Here is a 16,036-nt window from a genome sequence, read left to right as displayed (position 1 = left end):
ATATCTAACAAATTATATTTTTTTTTATGGGGAAATATTTTTTAGTGCTACCTTTCTTTCTTTTTCTTGTTTAGGGAATTACCGTTCAGGTATTACTTCAGAGGATGGTGGATATGAGTGTAAATGAATTGTCTTGTACAGTATCAGTTCGACCGTTCCTGAGATGTGTGGTTAATTGAAACCCAACCACCAAAGAACATCAGTATGCACAATCTAGTATTCAAATCCGTATAAAAGTAACTGCCTTTACTATGACTTGAACGCTGGAACTCTCAACTTCCAAATCAGCTGATCAGGGAGGACGCGTTCACTGCTAGACCAACACGGTGGGTTTTTTTAGTGTTACTTAACTTTGGAAAGTATTAAATCAACAATTTTTACAACCCTGTGATGATACTCATTTTTTACAAATTTATGAAATCAATTCATATCTAAAAAAAGTACTTAATATTTTGAAAAATCTTCGCGTAAATTTTACATTTGACTTGCAACTTCTTTGTCTTGCAACCATCTTATCTACGACCAGCTGAATGTTGGATTCACTTTTGGGTTATGTTCGTACGTTTGAGGAAAACTTTGGTTATTGCATTTATCTCAATATACATCTTCCTATAGTTATTGATTTACTAGCTGATAATAAGCAGGATTAGACCACAATGTGTAATATTAAATGTAAGTCAAATTTTTAGTTGTTAGATTTTTTAATCTTGTTTTGTTTATATGAAGTACATTCATGTAAAAATTTTTAAATCTTATTTCGGACAAAAATTGAATAATGTTCAATTATTTATTTTAAATTTTAAATTATTTTTGTTTAACCATCACAACACTGTAAATAATATGGAAAAATCGGTAGAAGTAGGTAATGTAACCATACTTTTCTGTAGAAAAATATGGCTCGGGTTCTTGTTTTTAAATCTATTGTATTGATGGCTTTCTGGGTTTTACTTAGCTTATTTATAACTATTTTAATTCGTTGTTTATTATTATTTTTATTTCAATTACCACCTCTTAATTATTGTATTATAATTTTTAACAAGAATTGGTGTAATCATAACCTCAAATTCAAATCTTCATTTGCTGAGTGTTGGATTTTTTCGTTATTTTTAATCATTTTATTATTACTTCGCTGATCAGCATTATCATCACAATATATGGCGATTATTAGATCCATATATCACTGAATTTTCTTTTTTTGTATTTATAGAGGAATACACCAAATATGTTAATATTTATATGAAAGGTTATGTATGATTTTCGTGGAGAATGAAGTTAATATAAATTTTTACTTGTTTTCAGGAGAAATACATATAAGATTTTTAAAACTAATAAATGAAAAATTTTTGTTTACAAATTAACATAAAAATTATGCTTCCAGAAACTATATTCAGAAATAATACTATATTAACAAAATTGCACCTTCTTATGCAATTCCTTCATTAATATATTTGCCAGTGAATTTTTGTGTTAATAGAGCCTATCTTGATAAGGATACTTCTTTAATATGAGGTCACACGATACATTTTATTTTATTATTTTGCCCAGATAAAGAACTGGGCCAACTTCCGTGTAGCTTGCTTTTTTACCGTTTATGTTTTCCCATAGTTTTTTTTTTCATTCATTCTGATGTTTTTCTCTTTTTCTTTTGCCTATTTTGAACCTCCTTTTTTGGAGGGAATTTGTATATTTTTTTTTAAACCTTATGCTATATTTGCTTTTCTTTTAAATCTTTGGATGTTTCTGTAAACAGTTTCAGTTTCATTTTTTTATTTATGGTCAAATATTTTCTTTGTTAATCTTTTATTCGTTCTATAAAGGTGGCCATTAAATTTCTTTTAATTGTATTAGAGGATTTTTCTGTTTGTTCATATAATTTTTCCCTGGATTCTATCTTCCAGCCTTCTTTAATTTTTGTAGATGAGAAGATTTTCAGTACATTTTTCTTTAAACTATTTTTTTACTAAATGTTTGTAATGGAGAGGTAAGCATTGAAAGGCATAAACCTTTTGGTTTTAATGTGGTATTATAGTGTCTTAATTTTGCATTTCTCAATATGTTTTGTTATAAAAATTTTTAAGTTAATGCGTAAGCTTTATTTAGTTTTATTCCTTGTTTAACATCTTTCTTTTCTTGTCCATTTTGTCCATTTTGTTTTATTATTTCATCAAAGTATTTGAATTTATTCCTTTTTTATTTCTCCTATTTCTGTTTTTAAAAGTTTTTATGCGGTTTTAAAATTAGTTTGAGGAATTTTATTTAAGATTTTTGTTTGTTATTGTATTCTAGATCTGCGTGAAAGGCTAAATCATCTATGAAAGCTAAACATTCTGTTTCTAAATTTTGTTTTTTTTTTTGGATTTATTCATTTAATAATTTTTTCTGATATCATTAAAGCATTTTTAATTATATTATTCATCTATACTTGCATCCTTCAACTGTATCCTGACAACTTATTATAACTTTTGTATAGCGGAACAAGAAATTAACAGTATGCTTAAGGAATTAGATCACTTTGAAAATACATTAAACTGTAACCTCAATATAAGGTATAATAGAACAAGATTTCTTGACATAAACCATTTCTTGGCATACTTTTCTGCGTATGGCCTCATCCATTTTCAGCCTTTTGTTATCAGTGTTATTTACATATAGCAATTTTAACCTACAACATAATGTATTTAAATTTGCACATACTGTTTTACACAGTTGAAAACAACTATTATATCCAATTAATCACCTACTTTTTTTATTAATACGATAAAGTAATTGAAACAACTCTGTAAAATCAAAAAAAAATTTATTGCCCACTCTTAAAACAAAACTTGCCCAGCAAGTTTAAGAATTTCTACTGCCCCCGGATTAAAAATGCTTTTATTCTTGGCCACACATTCTTGTGATTTCTAGCAACTGATGATATATCTGCGAGAAGTCATCAACCCAGTACAACGACGGCTGTGTGTCAATGATACTTATTCATTGAGAAAAATAAAACATTAAAGTAACAGTTATGTCCTGCCAAATCAGAAAGTCTGATAGGGTCCTGTGTGGCTTGTAAATTAGCATCTTATCCAGTCCTTTTAATTATATCAAATTGTAATGTATTTAAAGGTTATTAAGAAGGTTCTGGTTGCAATTATTACAACTGTGTAGCTGTATAGGGAAAAGCATATTTCCTTTTTAATATGTGTACAGTCTTGTTGTAGCCTCTATACATTCACTCCTGCAATTAGTGCAGATCTGGTCTGTTGTAGTCTAAAGAGCAAATCATTTATGTCTCTGTAAAATCTTTATTTTTGCTATCTCTAAAAATATATTTGTATTATGGGGTTTGTAATTCATGTATATATTTGATTTGATTAATTCTTAATTTTACATTATTCATTGTTTCCATGCAATCGAGTTTGATCATTGTGTTTTAGTACTTAATTTGACAGTGGTCCTTTTTACACAACTGCCCAAAAATAAGTGTAATGTATTTATTGTATATGTATGTTTGTTTGTTTGTTATACCGTAGCAGCTCAACTGCTGAACTGACTTAGATGTATGACCCTGTGTTGGAATCCTTATGTTATCGGGAATGTCATAGGCTATATAAATATGTGCATGTGTACATATAACTAAAAGGCAATGAAAAATCATTTACATGATTCTAATCGAAAGTAGTTGTGTTCTAAGATCTGCTACGATATTGATTGAATGAATTATGATAGTAAATTTTAGTAATTTATTTTTAATTAAAAAAAAGCAAAAAAGATGAAACTTATAAACTTGTGAGGTTTCAAAATAGTTTATAAAAAAGAATTTTTTAAAGAAATTTGTTATCCTTCAGATTTTGAATTTTAATATTAAAGGATAAGTCTATGGGATAGTATTTGTCTCGAGTAAGTTAAAAATACAAGATCAATAATTACAAATATTAAGTCCTAGTGGTGTTTATGGTATCTTTAGCAATCAACTAATACAGTACCTTCAAAAAAACATTGTACTTGTACACTCGACTTTAGGTTGATTATTATTAATGTTTAATATAGATTTTTCAAGCGATTAAAAGCTAATACTACTATATGGTTTAATAATTTCTTGTATCAATTAACAGTTCTGATTATGTTCATTAGTTTTCTTTCAAAATATTTAAAATCATTTCACTACAAGGAATGGATCACTTCTTTATGTTTCATTTACTCGTGCTTATAAGTCAATTAAATCACAGTTTTTTTTTTATGAATCTCTATAAAACAAGGAAAAGAATATAATATTTTGAACTCAAATAATTCTATTCTGAATACACAAGTCAACAAAAAAAAAATATTAATTTGGAATTGAGATAAAAGTAGGTGAATTAGAATTTTTTATGCTGAATCTGAAATCAGTTTTTCTTCGTCACCCTTGTCAGATTTTTAGTTGTGACCCTTTTAAATATTGAGCAACTTCTTAAATAATAGAATACAAGTATACAAAAATAATTACAATTAAAATTCCTACCCTTATTTTGCAGACATTTACATTTATCTTAATTTCTTTTTTCTTATTTTTCTTTTGTGTTCAGTGAAGTCTACTTTTTTTATCACCCAGTAGTAGTCGCTCAGTATAGATTTGTACCATTGTTTTTTTTTTCCATTCTGGAACCGCTCTTGGAGCATTACCTCTGAAGGGGAAGTATACAGCATCAGATGCCGGTATGTGCTCGCGACCTCATTGCGCGAAGACGACCCCCACACGGTCTGGGGGCCCTTTAAGCGCTCAGCCGTGGGCCTGGCAACATCCGACGTCGAATTCTCTGTCGAGTGTCCTCCGAGGCATGTAATCTGCTATTCACTTTCTTAACGTAGTCTTCTATAGCCTTCCATTCAAGCGGTCCTCTCATCATAATTCTCTGAATGTGTTCTGGATTAAACATGACCTCTGCGCCCAAAACATCCGCATTTCTTGCCGTTCATTCTCAAATCGCGTACAACTAAAATAAACATGAAGAGAGGTCTCCTCCTCAGCATACGTGGGACAAATATACGAGTAGTCTAAACAGGTAAGCTGTATAGCCTCCATGACCCGCCAGGAACTCCGTTAAAGAGTAACCCAGTGAACCGTGAGTCCTTCGGTACCGGCTTCTAATATCTCCGACAGTGCGGTGCGTCCACCGCCCTTTCGTCCCCTCGTCCCACCTGCTTTTCCAGATTCCTAACAACTCGTCTTCTATATCGGCAGAAATTCTCCTCTTATTGGCACGAGATAGAGAATCCCAATGCCCGGAGTCTTCCTTTGCTCATCAGCAGGTCTATAGGTGAGAGGTCAGTCAAGACTTCGGCCGCCTCCTTAGAAACTGTACGATAAGCGCAGATTATCCGTAAACAGCAGCTCCTGTGAAGCCTCTAGTCGTCCTAAATATTTCGCGTACTTAGTGACGCTCCCGCCATACATATATCCCTCAGGACAGAGAAACGAGCCCTAGTCATTTTCCTTCTGGCCACTAGACACACCCGTCTCTTGTCGGCAATCTCCACCACCAATAGACGGGAGGTCGCCCTAATGTCTCCTAGGGAGTCCGCCGCAGGACATCTCTAACAAGACCACTAGTCTGGTTACCTTCTCTTCCGCTGAGCCAGGCGCGCATACTTCACTTAAATCAAGCGCCTCTATGAAGGCAGCCGGGTCTAGGTCCCGAATACGCCAACCCGTAGACCAGGAGTTCAAGTATCCCGTCAGAAGAGCAGGACAGTGCGTAAGAATGTCTCTGGCCAAAGCAGTCAGTGCCTCCTCAAAGCTTTTGATCGTAATATTCGGCGACATATAACACGAATATAAGAAGATGCCGCCGACTCTCGCCCGAACGAAGCTTCTATCGAGGTGCACATCATACACGGATACGCTACCACTAAGCCACTAAGTCGACCCCCCCCCCCCCATCACCGGATAGTAGCTATCCGGACCGAGGGCGGGTGTCATACAGCTCGGAGATGAGCACAACATCCGCGCCAGTCTCCGATGAGTATGCGGCCAGCAGGTCATTTGCCAACCTAACGAGATCCAGATTAATCTGGATGACCTTCATTTTCGTGCGGCTTTGCAGTTAGTCCTCCCCCGACTTTCCTCAACTGTCTCTTTTCGGAGTCCTCTAAGACATGAGGAAACGCCCGGTTTGTGCCCCTCGGTTCCGCAGGTCAAGCACCTTGCTGCCGCCTTACAATCTATGCCCCTATGACCTGTCTCCCCACGGCATCCTCTGGCCATATGACCGGCACTTGAAACACCACAGGGACTCTGCGGAGCCATCGTTTGTCTACGCCTGTGTGGATAGGCCATGGTGATGAAGCACGGGGACTCTTGACCCCCCGAGCTCAAAGGTACCCCCGGGGTCATGTAGTGCTTAATTGCTGATACGACCTCGGGGAGGGAGAAACGAACTATGTGTTTTAGTCGGTAGGGTACTGGCACACATAGGCTCTTAATAACATCTAGCCAAACCCGTACGAGTCCGACACTGCCCCACTTATGTGGGGTACGTAACTGGTATTTCTCTGCAATATCGATAAAAAAACTTTGGCTGCTCCACAGTGTCAATCTTGCATGACATCATGCCAATCCTTATGCGATTCTTCTGTACTATCTGCGCAGCCAAGGTCGGCAGTCTGCAGACTGCAGATTGCAATCTTCATCTCTACATAATCAAGTTGCATCGTAATCCTAAATCATCAGGTAGCTCAGGGCCGGCCACCTCCCCAAGCCCGTTTACTACACCCTGTACCTGCATATCATCCTCTAGATCACGCATACGGAGAGCAACAGTTCTGGTCCTTGACTGTACAGTGCAATCCTTATTGGCAGTTGTCATTGCTTGCTTAAATGTCCCGGCATTTTTAACCTCCTCCGTAATTCTAATATCCATACGTTGTACAGATTTACGTGTGCATAGTATATCTGTTGTGTCTGTAATGCCAGTGTCCGATCTCAAGGTTTTAAGTAAGTCCACTCATGATGTATTAGACTTTAGAATAAGTGTCTCTGTCCTATGCATTTGTTCCACCAGTGGTTCATCCTTCCAGACTGAGGGAGTTCTGCCACTGCCTTGTTCGTCTCTGATGTCACTTGAGTTTAAAGGGAAAAGTCCAAATGAGAATATAAAAAATGAATTTTCAATGGCATTCTGCTGCCTCAATTTTTGTAGTTCACTAAGAGTTCATTTATGAGCCGATCATGATTTTCAGCTTTTTTGTTTACAAGAAAATCACAACATCTTTCAATTACTAACATACTGCTAGTTCTTTAGGATTCAGTTTGCTGTCAGATGCATTTTCTCAAATTATTTTTTTTATTTATGGCCTGATGAATATTCCCTCTTTTAATTTGGCTTTAAAATTGTTGACATACTTTCACATTTTTCTTTCATTTCTACAGCATGTGCTACCGGTATAGAAGAAAAATTATTTAAATTATGCAACAAAATGCCTTTAAGCTTCTTTTTGATGAGTGTATAAATTAACACCGATCATGAATATATAGTCAATGTCCAGTTCAGACATTAGTCTGAACTGACATATTAAACCATATTTTCTGAAGTATTTCAGTAAATTTCATTTTGATTTCTGTATACTGAAATTTTAATACCCTTGTTTAATAAATTGCATTCTTTAAGAAGTTAACCTGGGACTTCCGCATGTTGTTTCGTCAAATACAAATCACGAATTAGGTCGCTTAGTTCTGCTTGTGTGATGAGGTGAGGTTCAGTATTTGATTCTTCAGGAATATAGTTAATATCCATTGAAGTTGAGGATTCATCAGTTGAGCCTTCTGAGAAAGAAATTTCTTTCCAAGAAGTTGGAGCGATCAGAATCGGTAAATCAACACCATGAAGTAGTGGTGTTCTCATAGCTGAACGAACGTTTGGGTATCCAATATTACTTTTATTGTTTGATTTGAAACCAGTAACATTTGTTAAGCAAAAATAGCAGTCAAAATAACGGTTAGTATGCTCTCACCAAATCATAGTTATCCCAAAAGGCATATGGTCTTTTTTTTCCTTTCAACCACTGGGTTAGTTTACCGTAGCATTTGATAATGCATGCTACACGTGGAACCCAGATTTATTTTGTTCTCCCAAGGGAGAGTCAAATTAATGTTTGTAAGCAGTTTTCAGCAGTTTGATATTGGTTTTCATTTACTTTTTGTGGTGAATTCTCCATAAACGTAACAAAAAATATTTAGAGAATTTTATGAGCCCAATTTTTTTTCATTGCAAATTCAAAATGTTTTAATGAATGAAAGTAAACTCAAATATTACAAGTACCCTTGTATACCCATACAATAATTTGTTAATACTTTATTTAAAATAGTTCAAAAAGTGTTTCATCACTTGGAGTGTAATAAAACGTAGTGCAAAATGCACACACACAATATATAACAAATCTTGATGTTCAGTAATATAATACCAAAAGTTGTTCTGTCATAAAAACCTTTCACTAAATTTATGGCATCACTTATGAAAGAGTCTTTATAATATCTGTATGATAAAACTGCTAGCACTACTAAAGTCATACCAAGAGCTGAACTCATTCTGAATAAAATTTCATCATGTTGATTACTCGTTACTTGACTTGCTGACATGTTTATACATGTCTGGGTTGACATGAAATGACATCATTTGACTGTTGCATATCGAATATAGGAGGGTTTTTCGGAATACATATTCAGCATATAATATACTGTATAGAACACCTACTCCGTTTTCAGTTCCAAATTTTATGTGGACCAGTGATATCCTTAGAGATGGTCTAGAGTTTAAAGACACCATACAAGAGAGTTTATGTCCTTTCACTGCAATGTTATGGTAAATTTTTATTGAAACCTTGTATAATTACTAGATCAATAAAATCTATTAAAGATTTATACAAAAACAACCACTAATCTGTACAAAAAATATAGGACCCATAGTACGACTAAGATAAAATCCAGTCCATGCCTACTTGCAATCGTATAAGACTTTTACATATAACTCCTAAGAACTCTTAGATGACACAGTAATGATTTTTGGCAATTAATATAATATTCAACTGAATCAAAACTTTCACCATAAGTAATATTTCAACATTTATATAGATACACAAACAATAAAATAAAGATATGTTTTGTGAATAACAGGGGGAGTATTATTCATCGGTAAATATGTAACATAGGGACTCTCCAAACACTCTATTTAAGTTTAATATTATTTAGGCATTTAAAAAATATGAAACAAAAGTAAATTAAAAAGACTAATATTATTAAAAATAATTTCAGATTTTCCAAGATTATTTTTTTTTATAAAATTAATTTTAATTTATCATCCCAAATGTTGGATACTTTACAAATTATTATTAAAAAAATTAACAAAATTGTAAAATTTAATGAAATGCATTTGTCTATTAAAATATTTTAATTACATTAATCAAATTTTTAACTTTATAATGGCAAATTGTGCTAAGTTTCTTTAAACATTTAAAAATAATTTATTTTTTTAAATCTTAAATTATAAAATTACTTCCAAAAAAGTTTAGTACTAAAGTTAATCATAGTATTTAAAATTTTATTTAAAAATTTAAAGATATTCTCAGTACTAATAATGTTACGTACCAGTGAAAATAAATATCCAAAAATAAAAAAAAAGATAATTTTCAGGATGGGGGCCCACCACCCCACCCCGCTTAATCATGCCCCTCCACTATCATTATGGTTCTACCATTTCTGTTTTTATTTTATTTTATTTATGTTATGTTAGTTTTTTCAGTTTGGTTTATGGATAACGTCTTCCTTATATTATAGTTGTGTCATTACAGTTGTGTTGATTGTTTTAATTTTTCTTTTTGTACTTTTCTCCTTTAGTTTTTAGTTTTTTCTTGAAGTTTTTTAAACAGTTTCCTATCTTTTATTTATGAAATATTATAGGTTGTTTCTTAGTTCTCTTTTTATAAAGTCTCTTTTGGTTCTATAAATGTTTGTTTACAACTTGTTATCTGACTTCTTGTTTCTGTTGGTTTTAAAACCTTTGTTTTAGAACCTAGAAGGGTTAAGAAATGTTTTCTTTTTCTTAAGTATTGTTAATTAGCTGATTAAATCTTTTTTTGATTAGTTTTGTTTCCTGTTGTAAATTAGAGTTTGATATTTAAATTGTCTATGTAGGTCTTTTCCTTATTTGGCATCTGTTTTCTTTATTTAATTACAAAATCTCTTTTCTTCTTTTTATGTAACTTTCAAGCTTTTTTAGTCTGAATCTATATAAGTTTTTAGTTTTAAAGCAAAGTTTGAAAGATGTACTTCTATCAGATATTCGAATAGAAGTAAATTTAAAAATATAATGACACTGTGTTACAAATTAAACATTGTTAAAGAAACGTTCTACTTTTATTGATTTGCTAAATATCTATTTAATAAAAAAAATATCTGATATTGTGCAGTATGTGAGCATATGATTACTCCTTACCAAGTTGAAGTAGTTTACATAATTCATAATTTCTAAATAGAACAAGAGATAAGTATTAAAAATTAAAAAATACGACTGCCCAAAGAAAAAAAAAAAACATTGTTCTTTAATGTAGGATAATTACTAATATAAGATAATAAAAAAGAACATGCAGGTATGCAGTATTTGTACAAAATATTTAAATGCAGTTGGTGGGCTCTGAATAGTAATTATTCTATATTAAAGACCCCCCACCTCCAAATGCATTTAAATTGTTTCGTTAAATGACAAGGACAACATTTTCTTAATGATGTAAGACCTGGTGAGAACTTAATCATTAGACAACCTTAAATGTTTGTTATTTGAACAATATGAAAAATATATTTAAACAAATTAAAACTGTCTGAAAGTTGATTGGTCACCATTTATATTATTTCATTAAATACTGCATTGCGATATTTAGTCCTTTATTCGCATACCTTTTTTTTTGTCCTGTCATGTTTTTTTAATTTTTATAATTGTTTTTATTATTTACAGTTAGGGATGAAAATTTATTACCAAATGGAAATGAGTTAGAAGATGAAGACGATGAGGAGGAACATGGCGGTAGCTCAGAAGATACTTCTCAGGGGTATAACGACTGGGATGAGACATCTGGTAAGTTTACTCAAATTTTTATTGTATAAAGATTTTGTCATAGACCTAACGAACATTACTTAGGTGAACTGCATACAGCACAACCTATGCCGCCAATTGTTTCACTGGTATATTCACATTAACCATTATCTCCTGTATTTTATCAAAATATTACATTACGCAGTGTCATGAACAAACAATAGAAATGTTAGGATATGTACAAGTAAAAATAAATTAGAGTTTATATAAACACAGATCTGGAATTGCTTCATTTTTTGTTTTATTTCCAAAAAAAGATTGCCTTGATTTCTACTGTAAGTATAAAATAGTCATACTGAAATTATTGGAATTTATATTATGTAGTAAATTTGATGGTTTCATTTGGTTTTTGACCTTAGAAACAGGTTCCAGGATTGTACGTACAGTAATGTTTAAGGAAATTATTGTTAAAAAACAAAAATGGTGAAAGAACATATTATTTTTAGGTTTAATATAAGATAAACTAAATAAAATTAAAAATTGCCCGTAAACACCAAATATTGCAAAAAAAATTTGTTAATTCTAAAAAAATTTATATAAGTAATGTCAACTGAAAATTAAGAATTTAAGGATTTGACATATTAAAAACAAAATAGGCTGAAACATGGCAAGAAAATCTTGTATTATAATTTTAAAGTCACAAGAATTTTTTTAAAAATTAGAAAATATCTAAAAAGAAAATAAAATTAACAGTTAGAAATAAATAAATAAAATCCTATTACAAACTTACTATTTCTATAATTGTTCAAAATGTTGCCTTTCATCATTTACAGAATATTCTGCTCAGTTTAAAATTCCTTGGGTGACTTATTTAATTATTAGGATTATTTTATTTAATTTAAACTGGTTTGAAAATTCTTGACTCTAATTCTTCTTTTCTAGTTACTTTTTGTTCCATATACTAATGATATCATATATGATCCTGTCCTTGGAGTTATAATTGGCCTGCTGTGCCTGATCCAGTGGTTCATAAATCAAAATGTCATAAATAATGTTTGGAATTATTGTCAAATAATTCCAAACATTTTGACAAAAATGAAGAGTACTGTTATATTAAAAAACTTTTTCCAGTCTTACTAGTAATGTATTATCTTGTAAAAACTGTGCAAATTATGTTAAAAGAAATCTAAATACACATTACCCATAAGGTGATTTTAAAAAATAGTCTAGTAGTATGTCGTCAATAACATCACATCAGATATTCACATAAAATATGAATTAGAAACTACTGTCATGCAGATTTTTGAAACTCCAATGATTATTTTGTTAATTATTAACTCCACCTGTTGAAAAAATTGTTTCATTGATATGAGTATTTTTGTTGTGACTCTTATCTTTATAACAATGACAGAAATTATGATGAAGCGGATAATACGTAGATAGTAAATTTTGAACCTCCTTAAAACGATATAGATAGATAATAACCATTCACTGTATGAGGTCTATTCAGAAAATAGCAGAACTTTATTTTTTTAATCTTTATTATTAGTTTACAGATTATTGGAGTTTGTGTCCCCTTCATACCACTCTCCTCTCCTATTCACACACTTCCCAGCAGTGTTTCCACTGTGTGAAGCAGTCCTGGATAGCTTCATTTGAAATGGTCTTTAAGGTCCGTGACGAATTTGCTTTAATAATCTAGAAACGGCGTCCTTTGATCACTGATTTTAATTTTGGAAATAAAAAAAAAAATCGCAAGGAGCCAGGACTGGTAAGTAGGGAGGCTGAGGGAGGACAGTCATCTGATTTTTGGCACAAAACTGACAAATTGACAAAGCCAAGTGTGCAGTTGCAATGTTGTGGTGAAGGAACCATGAGTTGTCTCGCCACGACTCCAGTCTCTTTTTGCAAATCTTTTCACGTAATCGTTGTGAAACTTCTTGATAGTACGCACAGTTCACTGTTTCATCTTGAGGCAAGAATTCAAAATGCACAATTGTATTAAAATCAAAAAAACAGAGAGCATCACTTTGACATTGGATTGAGACTGACATGCTTTCTTGGGGGTGTGGAGATCAATGCCGATCCATTGTGTTGCTTTAACTATTGTCTCAGTGTCGTAGCCATAAATAAAAAATAATAAATAAATAAAGCAATGTCATAGCTTTCATCTCCTGTTATGATCCTTCAATCATGAATGTTTCATCGTTATCAGCTTGTTCAAGAAGTTGCCATCATATGTCCACTTGACGTTCTTTCTGCTTTCAGTCATCAAACAAGGAACAAACTTTGCTGTAATTCGATGCATGTTCAATTTTTCAGTCAGAATGTCGTGGTATGGTTCAATCGAGATTCTAACCTCTTCTGCAAGTTATCTGATAGTCAATCGATTTACACCCACCAGATTTTCTAAATGGGGATGTCAACGGTTGAAGTTGAAGACCTTCCTGGTCGATGGTCATCTTCAATTGACTGAAGAGCATTTGTAACATTGTGTATGACACAGATCATCACCTCTATAAGCTTGTTTCAAATTCTGAAATGTTTCTGTGACAGTTTTCCCCAGTTTCACGCAAAATTTTATATTGTATCCCTCCTGAAAATCGCACATTGCAAAATCACGTGCTAATTTTCACTCAAATAATATTAACCTGAAAACTAAACGAGATATAAAAAATCCAATAACATGTGGTTACAGAGGAGGTTATGTGGAACAGAATGCTGCCAACCGCACATCACTAAATATCTCCATTGGTACATAATTAAAAATTGTTCGGTTATTTTCTAAGCAGCCCTCGTACTTTACTGCATAATAAACTAGTTCAATTTAATATATGGCGGGTACTGTACCCTGGATTATGTTGAAACTTGTCGTGTTGAATTATGTTCTGCTCGTCCATTGATATGATGTTGTACTTAGCGTTTAACAGACTTGAATATAATTGAGAAAAAAAATCAGTTGTGATTAAATACTGAAATATTGAACCAAAGGTTTTTGGGTTTGGAATCCTTCTATTAGGAAATTTTCTTAATATTCATGATGTCTAGCCAGTGTATTTCCATTACAATAATCGTAAACAAAAATGCCTCTATATTTTTCCCCCTGAAAATTATTAAAAACTTATTCTCGAGCATCATAATTTTCTAAAGTTTTGAAAGCATAAAAACTATTTAGATGTAATACACAAATTTCAGTTGTTGATCAGCTGTTAATAATGCCAACTCACAAATAAAAAATGCTTCATTTTTTCAAAATATTTGTAAAATATTTGTATTTTGGTATTTAGTTTTTACAGTATTTTTCAGCTACATTTCGATCTGTTTTGTTTTTTAATAAAAGTCAAGTTTTTTTAAACTCTAATTCACATTCAGTTAACATTAGTTACACAAATTTTCTCAGTATTAAATTATAGATTTTGTTACATAATTTTATTTGTTAACAGGCAATTTTTGTTAATAATAAATATTTTTATCAGTCAGAATACATTCATCAATAATAATACCACTTCAAAAATTAACATAAACTACTAAGCAATTTAACAAAGTATGTCAGGCCAAAAAAAATATGTTTTTTGACACAGAGTTTTTGTGTTTTGCAATAATTTTTTCAAAGATTACTGGTTAAAAAAAAATAATATACTTCCTGCATCTGCACATCCTTAGTTCACATTATTTGATAATTACGTAATCTCATTTCTTATATTCCTTTTTGTATTTATATCGAGACTCTAATGAATAATAAAATTTGTAAGAATAATTTTAGTTCTATTTTTCACCCTATTGTAAATATATTTAAGTATTTTTCCCTCATCTATAATCGTAGAAGATATTTATTTAAGAATGAATATATTTCTAAAGATGTCTAAGTTTATCAATTATCTGAATAAGAAAAACTGTGCTTTGGCAAATTATTTTAGAGAAGTGGGGAAGTTAATAATTGAGTAAAACTATTGAGTTAAGAACTTGTGCATTGGTATATTTACATTTGTGTAATTGATCTAATTTGAACATTGTATTAGTGTTTATTTGTACAAAAACTAATTTTAAGTATAGATTATGAGGTCATTATTATAAATTTTGGTATTTATCTGTTATCTCAGCCCTCATCATTTTATATGATGATATATCAGAAATCTATGAAAAGATATTTAATTTTTTTTGCATGCACAACCAAAAATTGACTCTTTTTGAATGATTTCTATTACAAGCAAATAGACTTTTGTCTATTTTTATGATACAATCTCTTCTGCCAATTTTGCCATTATCATCTTGAAATAGTATAGGAATAGACTTAGTCATATAAAACCATATTTTAGTCAATTATTGTGCTTTCTCGCAAAGCATTACTCCACTTAGTAATGTAATTCTAACGATATGTGTCAGTTGACCTAGAAATATACAAAATGTACAATTGTTAAAAAGGGAATCCATGATCTTCTAGATAGTTACCAACATGTAAACGGTTTTTTATTTTAGTTTTACATCATTTCACTTTGTACTTCCAAAATTTTTATGTCGTATATAATTTCAGATTCTTATTTTACAATTATGACTGTTTACTATAACAATTAATTTCTGGAGAAATGTAACAGATCTTTTACCTCTGTTATAATTTCTGTAATCTTATATTGCTGATTACGTCATGTAAAATGCAACAAAACTTTCTCTTTGTGAATGACCACAAAAAAATTTAATTTTTTTCATTAATAAATGATACTAATTAAATTATGAGATATATTATTGTTTACAAATTGTCGTATGAAATGAAATAAACTTTTACAGAACAATAAAGCAGGGTTCAAGATAACTGGCAGATATCTTAATTATTATTATTATTATATTTATGTATTAGTTGTTTGTTTATACTGTATTAAAAATACTATAGTAATTGAGAGTTTGTCTCGTACTTATACAGCGTTTCTGGAGTTAATGGAAACGACAGCTGCTTCAATCTTGTGCCTCAAATTAAATATATCAGTAGGTAGCGGAGGCTT

General features: G+C 31.4%; 1 protein-coding gene across 1 annotated transcript in view; it reads left to right on the top strand.

Moving 5' to 3' along the window:
* Positions 1-508: 508 nt before the first annotated feature.
* The window catches only part of LOC142332124 (WD repeat-containing protein 55 homolog), a 57,168-nt gene continuing 41,640 nt past the window's right edge, over positions 509-16,036 (top strand). Inside the window, exons 1-2 of the mRNA XM_075378381.1 lie at positions 509-672; positions 10,965-11,084. Of these exons, the coding sequence (XP_075234496.1) occupies positions 657-672; positions 10,965-11,084 (136 nt within the window). The 5' untranslated portion in view covers positions 509-656. The remainder of the gene's footprint in view (positions 673-10,964; positions 11,085-16,036) is intronic.

Source organism: Lycorma delicatula, chromosome 11 (assembly GCF_047948215.1).
Source record: "Lycorma delicatula isolate Av1 chromosome 11, ASM4794821v1, whole genome shotgun sequence".
Classification (NCBI taxonomy): domain Eukaryota; kingdom Metazoa; phylum Arthropoda; class Insecta; order Hemiptera; family Fulgoridae; genus Lycorma; species Lycorma delicatula.
This window is presented reverse-complemented; position numbering and strand designations above follow the sequence as displayed.